The following is a 17,714-nucleotide window of genomic DNA, read 5'->3' as shown; positions in this document are numbered from 1 at the left end:
AGGTTGTGGAAATAGTTCAGAGTTGTGATGAGTGAAGTTATCCACGTTAGTTCAGAAACCTGATGGTTGAAGGATAATAGCTGTTCCTGAACCTGATAGTGTGGGACCTAAGGCTCCTGTACCTCCTGCAGCAAGGAGAGAACATGGCTTGGACGGTGGGGGTCCTTGCTGATGAATGCTGCTTTCTTGTGGTAGTGCTCCTTATCGCTGTGCTCAGTGGTGGAGAGGGCTTTTCCTGTGATGGACTGGCCTGTATCCACCACTTCTTGTAGACTTCCTATGACAGTGGCTACTCTTCTACCTCGAGCATCAGAAACCTAGTTTCACACCATTGCCCGTGTATACTGAAAATTTCCCAAGGATCGAGGAAGGTATCAATAGGACTGGATTACTGAAAGGCACAATAAAAGTCTGGTGCTTCCCTTTGAACTGTGGACTTGATTGCCTGTGCCTTGAATGACACATAGTTAGTAGAATTGCTGAGATATATCTTATTTATTTAGAGATACAATGTGGGATAGGCCCTTCCGGCCCAACAAGTGACACCGCCCAGCAACCCACCTATTTAATGCCAGCCCGATTTACAATGACCAATTAACCTATTAACCTGTACATCTTTGGAATGTAGGAGGAAACCAGAGCTCCTGGAGGAAACCCACGCGTTCACGGGAGGAGTGTACAGACTCCTTACAGAACTCCAATCTCCAGTGTCCCAAGCTGTGATAGTGTTGTACAAACCACTACGAGACTGTGATGATCATAACTAATCTGGTAAAAAGTGTTCCTATCCACTAGAAAACCTGTCTGATATTTCAGCCTCATTGATATCAAAATTAGGTGCGTTTTACAAGGGAAGGACATGTCCTTTATTATATCCTAATATCAGTGAGATAGCAATATACTGTGGGTATTGGATATATCATAAACACAAGGAATTCTGCAGATGCTGGAAATCCAAAGCACCTGGAGAAACTCAGCAGGTCAGGCAGCATCCTTGGAAATGAAAAAATGTCAGCGTTTCAGGCCGAGACTTCCTCAGGACTGGGAAGGAAGGGGGAAGAAGCCGGAATAAAAAGACGCGGGGAGGGGAAGCAGGATAGATAGAAGGTGATAGATGAAGCTAGGTAGGTGGTAAAATTAAAGGGCTGGAGAGGAAGGGATCTGATAGGAGAGGAGAGTGGATCATCAGAGAAAGGGAAGAAGGAGGAGTCCTAGGCCGAGGTAATAGGCAGCTGAGAAGACGTAGGAGGTCAGAGTAGGGATAGAAGAAAAGGGGAGGGAAGAAGAATTTTTTTTACCAGAGGGGAAATTGATATTCATGCCATCAGGTTAGAAGCTACCCAGATAGAATATAAGATGTTGCTCCTCCACACTGAGGGTGGCCTAAGAGGAGGCCATGGACCGACATGTTGGAACAGGAATGGGAATTATAATGTTTGACAACCTCAAAGTTCCACTTTTGGTGGGTAGACCAGAGATACTTGATGAAGTGGTCCACCAATTAACGACAGATATCATCAATGTAAAGAAGACCACGTCTCAAGGGGCAGTTTCTATCCCACTATTACAAGACTGTTGAATAGTTCTCTTGGAGGATAAGAGAGACTCTTGATCTCACAATCTACCACATCACAACTTTGCATCTTGCTGGTCTACCTGCACTGCAATTTCCCCGTATTTGTAGCACTTTAATCTGCAGTTTGTTATTGTTTTGCCTTGTAGTTGGTGTGCACTTGAGTTGAGTATGATGTTCTCCTAGGGGATTGTCTGTTGCTGGGTTTTCAGGTTGGTCTAGAGGCCCATCTGAGATCCACGTGTTCTGGTGATGTTAGGATGGATTTCCTTAATAGAGAATGCCTGTACGTGACTTTGTTTAATGTGGGGAGGCTATTGCAAAGGCTGCCATCGCACGGTCCTTGACAAATCGGGGTCAGGGTCCAGCAGCACGGGACACAAGACAGCTGTGGGGCCCTTCAGTGCTGCAGCCTTCCTCTGCCATCACTGCATTACGATGTGTCATGGTCTTCTGCCAGCTCCACAACGAGGTCTTAGTCGGATCGCTGTTTGTCTGGAACCTCCCTCTTGACCTTGCTGCCATGGGCGACCCTGCCAGGAGCTAAGCTCCAGATGGCATCGCTCTCAGGATCTCAAGCCTCTCCACCACAACAAAGTGGTGATCCTCAAAAAGGACCTTTTTACCCTGTAGTACCTCGGTGCCCTGTTGTAATGAATTGATCTGTATGAAGAGTATGTGAGATGTGTTTTTCACTGTACCTCCTCAGGGCAAAGGAGCAGCACCTTATATTCTGTCTGGGTAGCCTCTAACCCGATGGCATGAATATCAATTTCCCCTCCGGTTAAAAAAAAATCCTCCTCCCTCCCCATTTCTTCTATCCCTACTCTGGCCTCATACATCTTCTCAGCTGCCTATCACCTCTACCTAGGTCCTCTCCTCCTTCCCTTTCTCTGATGATCCAATCTCTTCTCCTATCAGATCCCTTCCTCTCCATCCCTTACCAGTTTACCATAGGATTTTCCATCAATGAACGTTTTTTGAAGGAATTGTAATATAAGAAATGTCCTCACAAAATTACACAAAAGGAAGTTAAAATTTACAATGCAGAAGGGGTTATTAAACCATACATGTATCTACAGATGGTAGTGGATGCTTCCACATCTTTCTCCTACAGACATGGGAATAGGCAGTAATTCAAACTAACAGTTTGGGTCCTTTATTAAGTAATAGAGTGGCAAGGTAGCATTTTTCTTCCCATAGTTTACTCCACAGAGAGCGATAAACCCACCAGCAAATTCCACACTAAACACTGTTTAGAGAGAGAGTTGCATGGGTCAATTTTTAAACTGGTATCAATCAATTTTAAATAGAATATTGTACATAGCGTACAGCACAGGAACAGTCCCTTTGGCCCACGACGTTCCCAGTTATTTATTTACAAACGAGAAAATCTGCAGATGCTGGAAATCCAAGTGATGCGCATAAAATGCAGGAGCAACACAGAACGCCAGGCAGCATCTCTGGAAAGGAGAACCGCCGATGTTTCAGGCCAAAACCCTTCGGCAGAATTTAACAATACAGCACGAAATAGGCCTTCCGGCCTTTTGAGCCACAGTGCCTCTGCAACTCCACAACCCCCATTAGCCCTAACCTAATCGCAGGCCAGTTGACAATTGCCAGTGAACTGACCTGGTAGGTCTTTGGACTGTGGGGGGAAACTGGAATAGCTGGGGAAAATCCACACATTCCACAAGGAGGACATGCAGAAATTCCTTACAGAACAGTGCTGGAATTGAACTCATAACTCTGGAACGCCCCGAGCTGTAATAGCATCACACTAGGTAAATGGACTCTAATTACACTTCTGCCTGTACATGGACACCATCCTTCCATTCTCTGCAGATCCATGTACCTATCTAAGAGCCTCTTAGTTACCACCACCGTGATTGTCTTCACTACCACCCCTGGCAGAGCATTCCAGGACTCACCGCACTGTTTTTTAAAAGAAAACTTGCTTGGCACATCTCTTTTTGACTCCCCTTCTCACCCTCAACCTTAACAGAATTGGAATAAAAATGTTTATTAACATTTGTTGTGAAATTTTTTTGTTTTGTAGCAGCAGTACAGTGCAAGACCATCAAAATTGCTGTAAGCTACAAATAAAGTGCAAATAATAAAATAATATAAGTAACAATACAGATAATAGCTTGCATGTTCAAAGTAAATTTATTATCAAAGTACATATATGTCACCATATACTACACTGATACTCGTTTTCTTGCTGGCATTACCAATAGAACAAAGAAATAAAACAGAATGAATGAAAAGGTACACACAAAGCCTGACAAGCAATCAGTGTGCAAAAGAATATAAAGTTGAAAGTAAATTTTATTCTAAGAATACATATATGTCACCATATTTTGCATCAGTCTTCACTGTGGAAGACACTAGCAGTATGCCGGAAGTCTGAGAGTGTCGGGGAACAGTAGTGTGTGAAGTTGCCATTACTAGGGAGAAGGTTCTTGGGAAACTGAAAGGTCTCAAGGTAGATAAGTTACTTGGACCAGATGGTGTACAGCTCAGGGTCCTAAAAGAGGTGGCTGAAGAGATTGTGGAGGCATTAGTAATGATCTTTCATGAATCAATTGATTCTGGCATGGTTCTGAAGGAATGGAAAATTGCAAATATCACTCTAATTTTCAAGAAGGGAGAGAGACAGAAGCAAAGAAACCGTAGGCTAGTGAGTCTGACTTCAGTGGCTAGGAGATATTGGAGTCAATTGTTAAGGATGTGGTTTCAGGGCACTTGGAGGCACAAAATAAAATAGGCCATAGTCAGCATGGTTTCCTCAAGGAAAAATCTTGCCTGACAAATCTGTGGGAATTCTTGGAAGCAATAACAAGCAGGATAGACAAAGGAGAATCGGTAGATGTTGTGTACTTAGATTTTCAGAAGGCCTTTGACAAGGTGCCACACATGAGGCTGCTTTACAAGTTAAGTGCCCATGGTATTACATGAAAGATACTAGCGTGGATAAAGCAGTGACCAATTGGAGGGAGGCAAAGAGTGGGAATAAAGGGAGCCTTTTCTGGTTGGCTGCCCATGTTCCACAGGGGTCTGTCTGTGTTGGGACCTCTTCTTTTTACATTATATGTCACTGACTTTAATAATGGAACTGATGGCTTTGTGGCCAAGTTTGTGGATTATATGAAGATAGGTGGATGGGCAGGTAGTTTTGAGGAAGCAGAGAGGCTATAGAAGGACTTGAACAGATTTGGAGAATGGGCAAAGAAGTGGCAGATGGAAAACAGAGTCAAGAAGTGTATGGCCATGCACTTCGGTAGAAGAAGTAAAAGTTAACTATTTTCTGAAAGGAGAGAAAATTCAAAAATCAGAGGTGCAAAAGGGACTTGGGAGTCCTCATGCAGGATTCTCTAAATATTAATGTGCAGGTTGAGTTGGTGGTGAGGAAGGCTAATGCAATGTTCGCATTTATTTTTAGAGGACTGGAATATAAAATCAAGAATGTAACGTTGAGGCTTTATAAAGCACTGGTGAGACCTCACATCGAGTATTGCAAGCAGTTTTGGGCCCTTATTTAAGAAAGGATGTGCTGACATTGGAGAGAGTTCAAAGGAAGTTCACAAAAAGGATTCCAAGACTGAAAGGCTTGTCATATGAGGAGCATTTGATGGCTCTGGGGCTTTATTCACTGGAATTCAGAAGAATGAGGAGTCACCTAATTAAAACCTTTTGAATATTGAAGAGTCTCAATAGAGTGGATGTAGAGAGGATGTTTCCTATGGTGGGGTGTCTAAGACCAGAGGGCACAACCTCAGAATAGAGGGGTGTCCTTTTAGAGTGGAGATGAGAGGAATTTCTTTAGCCACAGAGTGTGAATCTGTGGAATTTGTTGCTACAGGTGGCTGTGGAGACCAAGTCATTGGGTATATTAAGGAAGAGGTTAACAGATTTTTGGTTAGTCAGGATAAGAAAGGATAGGGGGAGACAGCAGGAGTTTAGGAGATTGGGGATGAGAAGGAAAATGGATCAGCCGTGATGAAATTGAGCGGACTCGATGGGCCAACGGGCCTAACGCTGCTCCTATATCTTATGGTCTTACATACAACCCTGAGACTCATTTTCCTGCAGGCATTCTCAGCAAACCTATAGAATAATAACTATAACAAGGTCAATGGAAGATCAATAAGAGTGCAGAGGACAACAAACTGCAAATACAAATATAAATAAATAGCAATCAATAATGAGAACATGAGAAAACAAAATAAAGAGTCCTTAAAGTGCGATAACTAGTTGTGGGAACATCTCAATAGAAGGGCAAGTGTCCTGTTATCCTGTTTTGTTCAAGAACCTGATAGTTGTGCAATAGTGACGGTTCCTGAACCTGGTCATACAAAAAAACAATAATAAATATATAAATGACCAAATAAATAGATGAATTGTGATGATAGCATTGAATACTGACCCTACAGTCAAAGAAGAGCATTCTGTTTTCTATTATGTAATGCGTTCTATTATTGGACATTTTGATACCTCTACACTGCTGTTAATCCTATAAACTTTTATCAGGTCCAAATGAATAGCATTCACCAAGCAATACTGCATAGATGCAGGGCCTTTGGCCCACACAGTTTATGCTGACCACATTGTCAACCCAGCTAATCCCATTATTTTAGGTTTGGCTGATATCCTTCCAAGTGTGTGTGTATATGTGTAAACACCCCCCCGCCCCCAGTGTTTCTTAAATGATATAATGTTACAATGGGGAAAATGGATGGGACTTGGTTCTAAGAGGTCACCAGAAAAGAAGTAGAGGTGGAAACTTTAGGCAGACCACGGTAGGACTCATATGATGAAAGGTAGGGCAATGAGGAGTGTGGTAGAACAGGGGAATCTTGGAATATAGTTCCATAATTCCTTGAAAGTGGTGTCACAGGTAAATAAGATGTTTAAGAGAGCCTTTGGCATAGGCCTTGATAAAATATTGAGCACAGGATGTTATAGTGAAGTTGCATAAGATGTTGTTGAGACCTAATTGAAAGAGTTGTGTGTAGGTATGGTCATTGATATCTGCAGGAAATATATTGAAAAGATTGAAGGATTACAGAGTAAAATTACAAGGATGCTGCCAGGTCTTGAGGACCAGAATTACAGGGAAAGGTTGTATAGGTTAGGACTTTTATTCCCTAGAACGTAGGAGAAAGAGGGGAGATTTGATAGAGGTATACAAAATTATGAGGGGTACAGATAGGGTAAGTGCAAGCAGGCTTTGCCCATTGAGGTTGGGAGAGACTAGAGCCAGAGGCCATGAGTTAAGGGTGAAAGGTGAAATGATGAAGGGGAACCTAAGGGGAAACTACTTTACTCAGAGGGTGGTAAGTGTGTGGAATGAGTTGCCAGCAGAAGTGGTGGCTGTGTGTTTGGTTTCCATATTTAAAAGAAATTTGGATAGGTATGTGGATGGGAGGGGTATGGAGGGCTATGACCGGGTGCAGGTCGATAAGACTAGCCAGGTTAATATTTTGTCATGGACTAGGTAGGCTGCAGGGCCCGTTTCTCTGTTTAGTGTTTGATGACTATGACAGAATTCAAATATTGGTCACAGGCTGCGGCCCTGGAAGTGATGACCAATCTGATGGTGCCCTCTTCTGCTGGAGGGTATAAAGATGGTATAAAGTGTTGAACAGCATTGCTGGTCTTGGGATGTGGAAGGACCAAACGGCAAGTGACCTGTACTTTGGAAAGAGAGGGAAGGGATTGGAGACACTGGCCACTGGTGGAAATTGGGGAGATGGGATTAATGTTTGCGATTGGGCCAGGAGCCTGTCATTGGGTTCCGGCAGGATCAGGAGATCAGGATGCAAGCTCGTGAAGGGCGAGGAGCAAAGGTGGGGAACTGGGACAGGCAGAGATCTCAGCTTGAGGTGACAGGTTAGATGTGGATGGGGGATGTTGTTTCAATGTGGGAGTTAGAGATTGGTGGTGTGAGGATTTGGTTAAGTTCTCTATTACCCACAGTGCTTCCAGACCAGCATTTTGAGTATCTCACCAAGCTTTGTTCTGAGTGCCTCAAGGTGGATGTCCCTATGACAACTAATTAAGTTCTCCTGCAATTCTTGAAAAGGGTCTTTGCACAGAAAATAATGCAATGAGTTTAAAATAATGGAGTAGAAGGAAGTCCCTTCAGCACAGAAATGAGGAGGAATTTCTTTAGTCTGAGAGTGATGAATCTGTAGAATTCATTACCAGAGACAGATGAGGAAGCCAAGTCATTGTGTATATTTAAAGCAGAAATTGATAGTTTCGTGATTAGTAAGGGTATCCATGGTTATGGGAAGAAGGCAGGAGAATGAGGTTGAGAGGGGTAATAAATCAGTCATGATGGAATGGTGGAGTAGACTTGATGGGCCAAATGGCCTAATTCTGTTCCCATGTCTTATGGTGACTTACAATAGGAAGTGCCCAACTGAGGGTACTGATTGGCATTCTTTTGTTCAGATATGGTTGTAAAGGAGGAACAGAATTCAACAGTAAAGCTTAAAATGTGAGTAATAACTTCCTTAAGCCACAGATGGAGAACTTTGTACAGTTTCAGAGTCCCCATTTCGAAAAGACGTTGACAAGAGCAGAGATCCCCAATCTGGTGTCCATGGACCTCATGCTTAATGGTATTGGTCCATGGCAGTGAAAAATTGGGAACCCCTGACTCGAGAGAATGTTTAGCAGTGTTAACACTCAAATAGAAGCAGAGACTTGACAGATAAAGAATTTTTAAATATTTCCAAAGTAATTAAAGATCAACAGTTTAAACACACCACAAAGAAAATGATGAATGGGATTTTTGCATATCAAATTCTTTGCTGTAAGTATTAACTGTATTTGTCACATTTGCATTGAAATATTCAGTGAAATGTGTCCTTTGTGTCAATGAGCAACACAATCCTAAGATGTGCTGGGGGCAGCCCACGGGTGTCGCCTTTCTTCCGACACCAAAATAGCATACCCACAGCTTACTAACCGGTATGTGTTTGAAATGTGGTAGGAAAGTGGAGCACCTGGAGGAGCAAAGGAGTTTGGACATTAGTGGGAGAAATTTACAAGTTCCTTGCAGGCAGTCGCAGGATTTGAACACTGACTGCTGGCACTGTGAAATATTATGATAGGCGCTTCGCTACGTGATAGCCCGTAGAATGTAGTTGAGGCAGAAACTTTAATGGAATCTTGCAAACTGAGTGTAAGATTGGAGCAGCGTGGTGGATTTGGTTTTGTGTTGGAATGGTGGATCTAATTGTCACTGTTCCATCTGTTGGGAGTGAGAAATGGAGCAATATTTTCATGTACTTTGCACACACATGCATTGGCTTGTGACATCAAGTGCTTTCATTAATATGTTCCTTATAAGCTGCTGATAATATTAATGTGTTGTAATGAGCCAGAAAGGGCAAATTTGAGAATCTCAGAAGCTGATAATCCTCTGGTATTTTTAATGCTCAATGGTCTCTAGAGTTTACAGAGAATGGTATAAAAAAACAAAAAGCATCCAGTGAGTAGCAGTTCCGTTGGTGAATGAGAGAGTCAGAGGAGAATGGCCAGACTGACTCAAATAACCACATTTGAACAGTGGTGCACAGAAGAACATCTCTGAACGCACAACACGTCGAACCTTGAACTGGATGGGCAACAGTAGCAGAAGACCCACGAACGGAACACACACTCTGAGGCCACTTTATTAGGTGCTGGAGGTAACTAATAAAGTGGCCACTGAATGCATATCTGCAGGCTATCAGTTGCTTCATAAATTCAACCTTTTATTCTGGCATCTTCGTCCTTCTTTTCCTGGCCTGAAGACGGGCCTTCGCGCAAAACGTCGACTGTTTATTTCCATGGATGCTGCCTGACTTACTAAATTCCTCCAGCATTTTGTGTGCGTCATTTTAGAAAAACACTGACGTTGTAGGGAGCTAATTAAGTTTCAGAATGGAACCTCTTGACCATGTCTGCGCGCTTTAATGCGTTAAGTTGCTGCCACATGATTGGCTGATTAGATATTTGCATTGACAAGCAGGTGTACCTGCTAAAGTGGCCGCTGAGTGTAGAATGCTGGGAAGGTGGTAATTTTATTTATTGTAAGTTGGTTTATTGCCATGTACCGAATGCCATTCACACAGACCATTCCCCCACGTCAGTACATCGAGATAGTACAAGGGAAAAGCTATAAGAGAATGCAGAGTATAGTGTTAGAATAGCCAGATGGTGGTATAGTAGCATCCTCAGTGGAACTTCAGATGAATGGTCCTGGGTTTGAATCCGACAGGCACCTTGTGCACACTCCATCTGTGCTGGGTTGAGCATCGAGCTAGCAACTCGGCCTCGAAAAAAGCGGGCAAACGCTACAGAAATGGCAAGGTTGACACCCGATTATGCCATGAGGCGTGAAGAGGAACAACATAATTTTAGAATGTTTGCTGTTCAGTGAGGCTTCAGACAATAAATGCAATCTGTTTTCTTCAGGTGCTGAACATGGAGGATGACCCTAACTGGTATAAGGCTGAATTACATGGCATAGAAGGTTTTATTCCCAAGAACTACATTAAATTGAAGCCACACAAGTGAGTATTTACTGGGATTTCCTTTTTAACTTCCTATACAACTTCCTCCTTAATCTTGCTGAACCGTAACAATGTGCTCAGTGTTGCTAGATGGAGCGGGAGGGGAACTACAATTGACCTCAGCGCCTAGAAGGGAGCAGATTAACACAAATGGAAAGCATAGAGTAAAAACTGTAGATGCTGGAATTCTGAAGTAAAGTTCAAAACTGCTGAAGGTAGTCAGCTGGTTAGACAGCATCTGTGGAAGGAGAAGTAGAATTAGAACAGGCAAAGAAATGAGAGATGGAATATGGTGTTGGGAGGTGTATGGTCATGCGTTTTGGTAGAAGAAATCAAAGGGTAGATTATTTTCTAAATGGAGAGAAAAATTCAAAAATATGAAGTGTAAAGGCACTTGGGAGTCCTCATGCAGGATTCCCTAAAGGTTAATTTATAGGTTGAGTCAGTAGCGAGGAAGGCAAATGTGATGTTAGCATTCATTTCGAGGGGACTAGAATATAAAATCAAGTATGTAATGTTGAGATTTTATAAAATACTGGTGAAGCCTCACTTTGAGTATCATGAGCAGTTTTGGGCCCTTTTTCTAAGAAAGAATATGCTGACATTGGAGAGGATTCAAAGGAGGTTCCCGAAAATGATTCCAAGATTGAAAAGCTTGTCATATGAGGAGCATTTGATGGCTCTGGGGCTTTATTCACTGGAATTCAGAAGCATGAGGGGTGACCTCATTAAAACCTATCAAATGTTGAAGGGCCTTGATAGAGTGGATGTAGAGAGGACTTTTCCTTTGTTGGGGGAGCCTAAGACCAGAGGTCACAGCCTCAGAATAGAGGGGCATCCTTTTAGAATGGAGATGAGGAAGAATTTCTTTCACCAGGGAGCGTGAATCTGTGGAATTCTTTGCCACAGGCAGCTGTGGAGGCCAAGTTTTTGTGTATATTTAAGGCGGAGGTTGATGGATTCTTGATTGATCAGGGCATGAAAGGATAGGGGGGGGTGGGGGGCACCAAGGCAAAGGCAGGAGATTGGAGCTGAGAGGAAAAATGGATCAGCCATGATGAAATGGTGAGGCAGACTCAATGGACCAAATAGCCTAATTGTGCTTCTATATCTTATGGTCTTGGTGACCCTTCAATAAAATTATTAAAAGTTACAAATCAGTACATAATTTAGTGACATGGTTAATGCATGAGGAGCATTTGATTGCTCTGGGCTTGTACTCGCTAGAGTTTAGTAGACTGATGGGGGTGGGTGAGGATCTCATTGAAACCTGTAAAGTATTGAATGGCCTAGGTAGAGTGGGCATGGAGAGGATGTTTCCTATAGTGGGGGAGTCCAGCACCAGTGGACACGGCCTTAGAAAAGAAGGATGGCCCTTTGGAACAGAGATGAGGAGGAATTTCTTTAGGCGGTGGTTGGTGAATCTATGGAATTCATTGCCACAGACGGCAGTGGGTGCCAAGTCATTGGGTGTAATTAAAGCAGAGGATGACAGATTCTTGATTTGTAAGGGCATCAAATTTATGGGGAGAAGGCAGGATAACAATAACTTATTTATAGAGCACTTGTCCTACAGATATTGTAGTTCAAAGTGCTTCACAATGAGATAAATGTACAAACGTGAAAATAACATTAAAAGTAAAGGTAAAAATAAACGAAAACAAAAAGGCAAAAAGTTGTTAGTTAAAAGCAAGATTAAATAAATAAGGTTTTGAGCTGGTGTTTAAAAGTGTTAAGTGGGTCTGCATCCCTTCTGGTTTTGCAGTTGGCCTTGAACTTCACAGTTCAGGAGCATAGTTCAAAAATCTTGACCTGCCAATATCTTTTGTTGGAGATTGTTTAAATTTAAGAGGCTGGCGGTAGAAGGCTTGAGAGCTTGAACAAGATTATAAAATGAAAGCAATTTCTGGTCCTGGACCATTAAGAGCTTTAAAAACAAGTAAGAGAACTTTAAAATCAATTCTAACAGATACAGGAAGCAAATGCAGAGTAGCTAGGATGGGAGTGATATGCTTTCTCATTGTGGTTTTAGTTTAAAAATCTCAGTTCCCAATGAATTGGTCAATAGATTGCTTTGGAAGGCCAACAAAAAGTGCATTGCAGTAATCTAGTCTATTCAATATAAAGGCATGTATTAGACTTTCAGCATCATTACATGACAGAAATGGGGGTACCTTTCCACTGTTTCTTAAATGGAGAAATATGCATCTGGTCACTTTCTTTATGTGGGATTTAAAATTCAAATCGGAATCAGGGATAGCACCCAGGCTTGTTACTATTGATTTTACAAGTTCACAAGTTTATCAAGAAGTGTATCTCTTTTGGCTTTGGGATTTCAGTTTTATCCTCATTTAGCTTTTGTAAATTATTGCTTGTATATTTGCTCATTGCAAGCATACCAGAAGTCAAAGATGATAGGGTGTTGTCATCAGGCTCAACTGAGATGTCCAAGAAGTCCTAGAGCGAAGCACTACCTGGTGCTTGGACAATTTAAACACTGGTCCTGATAGACTGGAAAGCCCAAGTGTTGGGACCAGAGGCGAGGGTTGGGCTGATTTCACTCGCTCTCCTGCGATGTTCATTCCTCTCTATGTGGTGCTGAGGCTGTGAACTTCTCTGTCGGCTGTCGTCTTCGCGCGTTTCACTGCGTTTTTGCCCCACTAATATGATGAACTGAGATTGCGGCTTGGGTCTACTCCAGCTGCTTAGGGAGCAGATCTAAAGACACAATCTGGTTCAGAATGCTGTTGCTTGCTCCTTTCGTTTACACGATGTGTGTGCTTTTCCCTCTTTCTCAGCGCAGTGGTTATGGTCTTTTTTAAAATTGAGTTCTGTGGGTTCCTTGCTTTGTGGCTGCCTGTAAGCAAACAAATTGCAAGGTGTATAATTTATACACTCTATGATAATAAATGTACTTTGAATCTTTGTGAGTTTTGTCGATTAAAACATATTGCAAATTCATCATGTTTTGTGGCAGATGCTTGACTGAGGACATTATAGGATGGTGCAGGCTTTAACTGTTGGGTTATAGTTGAAAACAATATTCTTGAATCATGGCTATTCTCTGTAATAATCTTGGAAAAATGGTCTCTTTTTGCAGAGTGTATAGCTGTGTTAAAGGAGGCTAGTTTCTCTTTGAAAATATTATGGTGGACGTCTAGCATGGTTTTCTTCCATTTTCTCTCAGATACTCTGCATAATCTCTTGAGTTCCCGGACAGAATTCAGTAACCATGGTGATGTTTCACTGAGTGGGCCCACTGTTAAATATATTTGTCAAGTTATTGTTGAAAGAATCAACCATTTTATTTACTGAGCTGTTTAAGTCACATGGGTCAGATAAACTAACCAGCTCAGAGAATTTAATTTGCGATGCGGCATCAAAGAGCTGTTTATAAATGTAATTTCTTTCGTCATCTTGGGTATAAGCAGGAGGGCATCAAAAAGTACACAAAATAATTAGAGGTGATGGTATTAGGCAAAGAAATGTTAATACAAACATGAGAAAATCAGCAGATGCTGGAAAACCAAGCACACGCTCAAAATGCAGGAGGAACTCAGCAGACTAGGCAACGTCTATGGAAAAGAGTAAACAGTAAATGTTTTGGTCTGAGAGCCTTCTCCAGTCCTGATGAAGAGTCTCGGCCTGAAACGTTGACTCTTTACTCTTTTCCGTCGATGTTGCCTGGTCTGCTGAGTTCCTCCAGCATTTTGTGTGTGTTGCAGAGAAAAGTTAATAATATTTAACCCTTTTGCCATCACTAAGTCAAGTGTAGTTCCAAGTCAATGGGTGGGCTCAGTGACAAGCTGTCTAGCAAATTCATGAATTCAGTTTGTATTTGAAAGTTCATTAATATGAATATTGAAATCACCAACAATGCCCCCCTTCGTCATAAAGTCTTGGGGTCCTCAAGAATGGTGGCAACAGCAGCAGCAGCCTACAAATGGCCTGATTGGTTATCGTTAACGATCTGTGTAGAGAGTTGTCATTCCACTATATATGTGTATATTGCCAAATGAAACATCATTTGTCTGGACCAAGGTGCAGAATGCAATACATATAACTCATACGCAACACATGAAATAATATTACCACAAATTGATTGACAAATAATAAAATATACTTCTGAAGATTGACATTTAGCATGAACTTTTATGACGCAAGTTTAAAAAAATAAACAGTATAACGCTACAGGCATTTCATAAGTGATGAGGCCTGGGTGGTGGTAGGGAGGTCAGTAGTCTCACAGACTAGGGGAAGAAGCTGTTTCCCATCCTAACAGTCCTTGTCCTAATGCTACGGTGCCTCCTGCCTGATGGTAGGGGCTCAAAAGGATTGTGGGACAGATGGAAGGGGTCCTTGACAATGCTATAGGCCCTGCATACGCAATGTTTCATCATAAGGATTATGATTTGTAGATTATTCTGCCTGGGTGGAGGCCACTTCTCCGACTATTATGTGAGATGTCCAATTCGTCCCATCTCGTGTCCACATTTTCCTCATAAACTTAGTTACTTTTACCTTTTCAGACCAATCCAATAACTATTAAAAAGTGGAAAGCACACAGTGTCTTAATTGGTTAAAATGAACCAAATCAGATTGTGCTTATTTCTTCCCTGCATAATTGGTTCAGTAGTCATAGGTGCCTCATCTTGGAATGAAGTAAGATCTCCCACTAAAATGCAAGAGGAATTGCTCATAGTCAAATATGAATTGATATTTTGGACTTGCCTAACCTCGCCAACAAAATTAGATTATAATGTTCTTGGTATTGTCTCTCATTCCAAACTTCCTTAACTTGTAAAGATAGTATTCCAGGGAGGGACTCTTTAAATAAGCATGATGAGCTCTGCATTAGCTACAAAGGTCGTGAGTTATTATCCTATGACCCAGTTTTGATTATAAAGTAATTAATATGTGACTCACTGATGTCACCGCGACATGTGTGAAAACGCCATAAGGAATTCACATTGGAGTTCGGGTGAATCTCTGCAGGAATTATGAATATCCTTTCACTGTTACAATTATTCGACAGGTGGAACATAAAGCCAGAAATGGATTCAACGCTTCAAAACCTGCCCAGAATTCTATCTTTGCATTAGTCACACATAGAAGACACACACCTTATTCTTTCTAGATCTGATTTGATACCCTTTGTGTGAAAAAGTTCTGCTTAATTGGGGGGGGGTTCAAATCTGACAAGTCCAAGTGTTGAGCGTTTTTCAACAGACATGGTGGTTTAGCAGTTAGCATAACATTACTCTACGCCATCGATCAGCGATTGGGGTTCAATTCCCACTGCTGTCTTTAAGGAGTTTGCATGTTCTCCCCATGACCATGTGGGTTTCCTCTGGGTGCTCCAGTTTCTCCCCACATTCCAAAGATGTAGGGGTTAGGGTTAGTAAATTGTGGCCGTGCTAAATCAGTACCAGAAGCATGGCGACACTTACTGACTCTCCCCAGCACACATTGACACATTTCACTGTATGTTTCGATATTTTGACAAATACAGCTAATCTTTAAATATAATCTTCAGATAGTTGTGCTGAAAACATTGCCCCCTTTAATCTTTTGGGAGGAAAGAAATTACTCCATTTCTTCTCAGAACAACAAAAGTGACTTCATTATGTTCAAGCTGGAGTGATTTTAAATTGTAGGAGCTCGTACTGGAAAACGTTCCACTTCCTGCATTAGCAGTCATGTTCTTTGTAAAAATAAAATCATAAGGGGAGCACTTAGAAAAATGTTTTAATAGAGGACTATAGATTCTGAAATGATTGAATGTGTCACACAAAGTATTCACCATGTGCTTTCAGAAATATTATTCTGCTGGTGATAATATACAGCTGTTTATGATCATCACTCTTTGCAAAGGATGAAATCCACTTGCTTTGTAACCCACTTGTCCCTTGAAATTAAAAAAAAAATTGAATAACATGGTTTCTCTGTATCAATCTCAGGATCTCCGAATTGGAATTGGTTTATTATTGTCATATATACCGAGGCACAGTGAAAAGCTTATCTAACATTCAGATCAAATAATTACACAGTGCACAGGGTTAGAACAAGATAAAATAATAACAGAATGCAAAGTAAAGTGCAACAGCTACAGAGGAAGTGCAGAGCAGGAAAACAATAAGATGCAAGATCAGAACGAGGTAGATTGTGAGGTAAAGAGTCCATCTTATTGTACTAGGGAACCATTCAAAAGTCTTGTAGCAGCAGGGTGGAATCTGTCCTTGAACCTGGTGGTTTGTGCTTTTGTATCTTGTGCTCAGTGGGAGGGGGGAAGAAGAGGGAGTGTCCAGATGGGGTGGTCTTTGATTATACCGGCTACTTTACTGAGGCGGTGAGAAGTGCAAACTGAGTCCATGGAGGGGAGGCTGGCTGGTTTCTTTGAGCTGTGTCCACAATTCTTCAGTTTCTCGTTGTCACATTCAAAGCAGTTGCCAATTGACAGGTACGTCAATAAAAAGTGGTAAACGTCAGCAGGGATATGCCAAATTTCTTTGGCCTCCCGAGAAAGTAGAAGCACTGGGAAACTTGTTGGCTGTGGCATCTACGTGGTGAAACTTTGAAAAAAATTAAGAGCTTTTTACATGGTGATTACCATTGTTAGGCAAAAATGTAGCTGAATGTTAACGCTGAACAAGATTTCACAAGCAGAAAAGGGTTAATAATGAGAATTAATACTCTGGAAATGTTGATCTGGGGATAATGACCAACTTGGATAAGGAATTTGAAGTCAACTGCTCTATCTGTCTCCTTTCTATCTAAATATACCGGTATATAGTTGCTGCCACGTGATTAGCTGTTGGGGATATACCTACCCAAGCTATGCATACCATGAAAATTTGTGTTTCGCAGTAACAGCACAGTGCATTACAAACATTATTTACATGAACTTAATTTATTGCATCACTTACACCATAAAATAAACAATAAAAGACATAGCATTAGTGAAAGTTGAAACAATGCAATTTCCCTATAATCGCGAGAGAACAGAGCTACCTTGGCTTAATACCTGATGCAGAGAGACAGTGCAGCTGATTGTCAGCCTTGGTTATGGAGTAAAGTGTGTTAGATTGGACTTAGAGGCAGCATGCTACCAACTGAGGTAAGGCTGACATCTCAGAGGGAGAAAAACTGAGCTACGACTGTCTCCTTTATCCAGATACGCAAACAGGCACATTATTCAGGGGTAATTAATGGCATCTTCTGATACTGATTTTAATGCGCTTGTTTTATTCCACAGCTGGTATGTAGGCAGAATCTCCAGGATGTCAGCAGAAGAAATGCTTCTGAAACAAGGATTCATCGGGGCTTTTCTGTTACGAGAAAGTGAGAGCTCACCTGGTGAATTCTCCATATCTGTGAAGTAAGTAATGTAACAATCTGCTTGGCAAGTCATCACCCCGTCAACAAAGATTGCAAACGAACAGGTTTCCTTCTCTGTGGCCTAAAGCCAAAAGGTGGACGTGGAGTTAAAAGTTCGATTTTTTTTTGTGTCGTTTGCGTGATAGAGATGGTTGGCGAGAAACTCAAAACAGCAACCTGAAGAAAATTCT

The 17,714-nt window shown here is 41.7% G+C and overlaps 1 protein-coding gene across 3 annotated transcripts in view; it reads left to right on the top strand.

Moving 5' to 3' along the window:
• The window catches only part of LOC140735326 (GRB2-related adapter protein-like), a 272,392-nt gene that overhangs the window by 222,300 nt on the left and 32,378 nt on the right, over window positions 1-17,714 (top strand). For 2 of the 3 annotated variants that reach the window (XM_073060240.1, XM_073060239.1), the window contains 2 exons: window positions 10,049-10,146; window positions 17,402-17,524. In XM_073060240.1, coding sequence (XP_072916341.1) covers window positions 10,049-10,146; window positions 17,402-17,524 — 221 coding nt within the window. The remainder of the gene's footprint in view (window positions 1-10,048; window positions 10,147-17,401; window positions 17,525-17,714) is intronic. The other variant, XM_073060241.1, reaches the window with a different exon arrangement.

This window comes from Hemitrygon akajei, chromosome 11, assembly GCF_048418815.1.
Source record: "Hemitrygon akajei chromosome 11, sHemAka1.3, whole genome shotgun sequence".
Classification (NCBI taxonomy): domain Eukaryota; kingdom Metazoa; phylum Chordata; class Chondrichthyes; order Myliobatiformes; family Dasyatidae; genus Hemitrygon; species Hemitrygon akajei.
The sequence above is the reverse complement of the archived record's forward strand: the minus strand, read 5'-3'. Positions and strand labels throughout refer to the sequence as shown.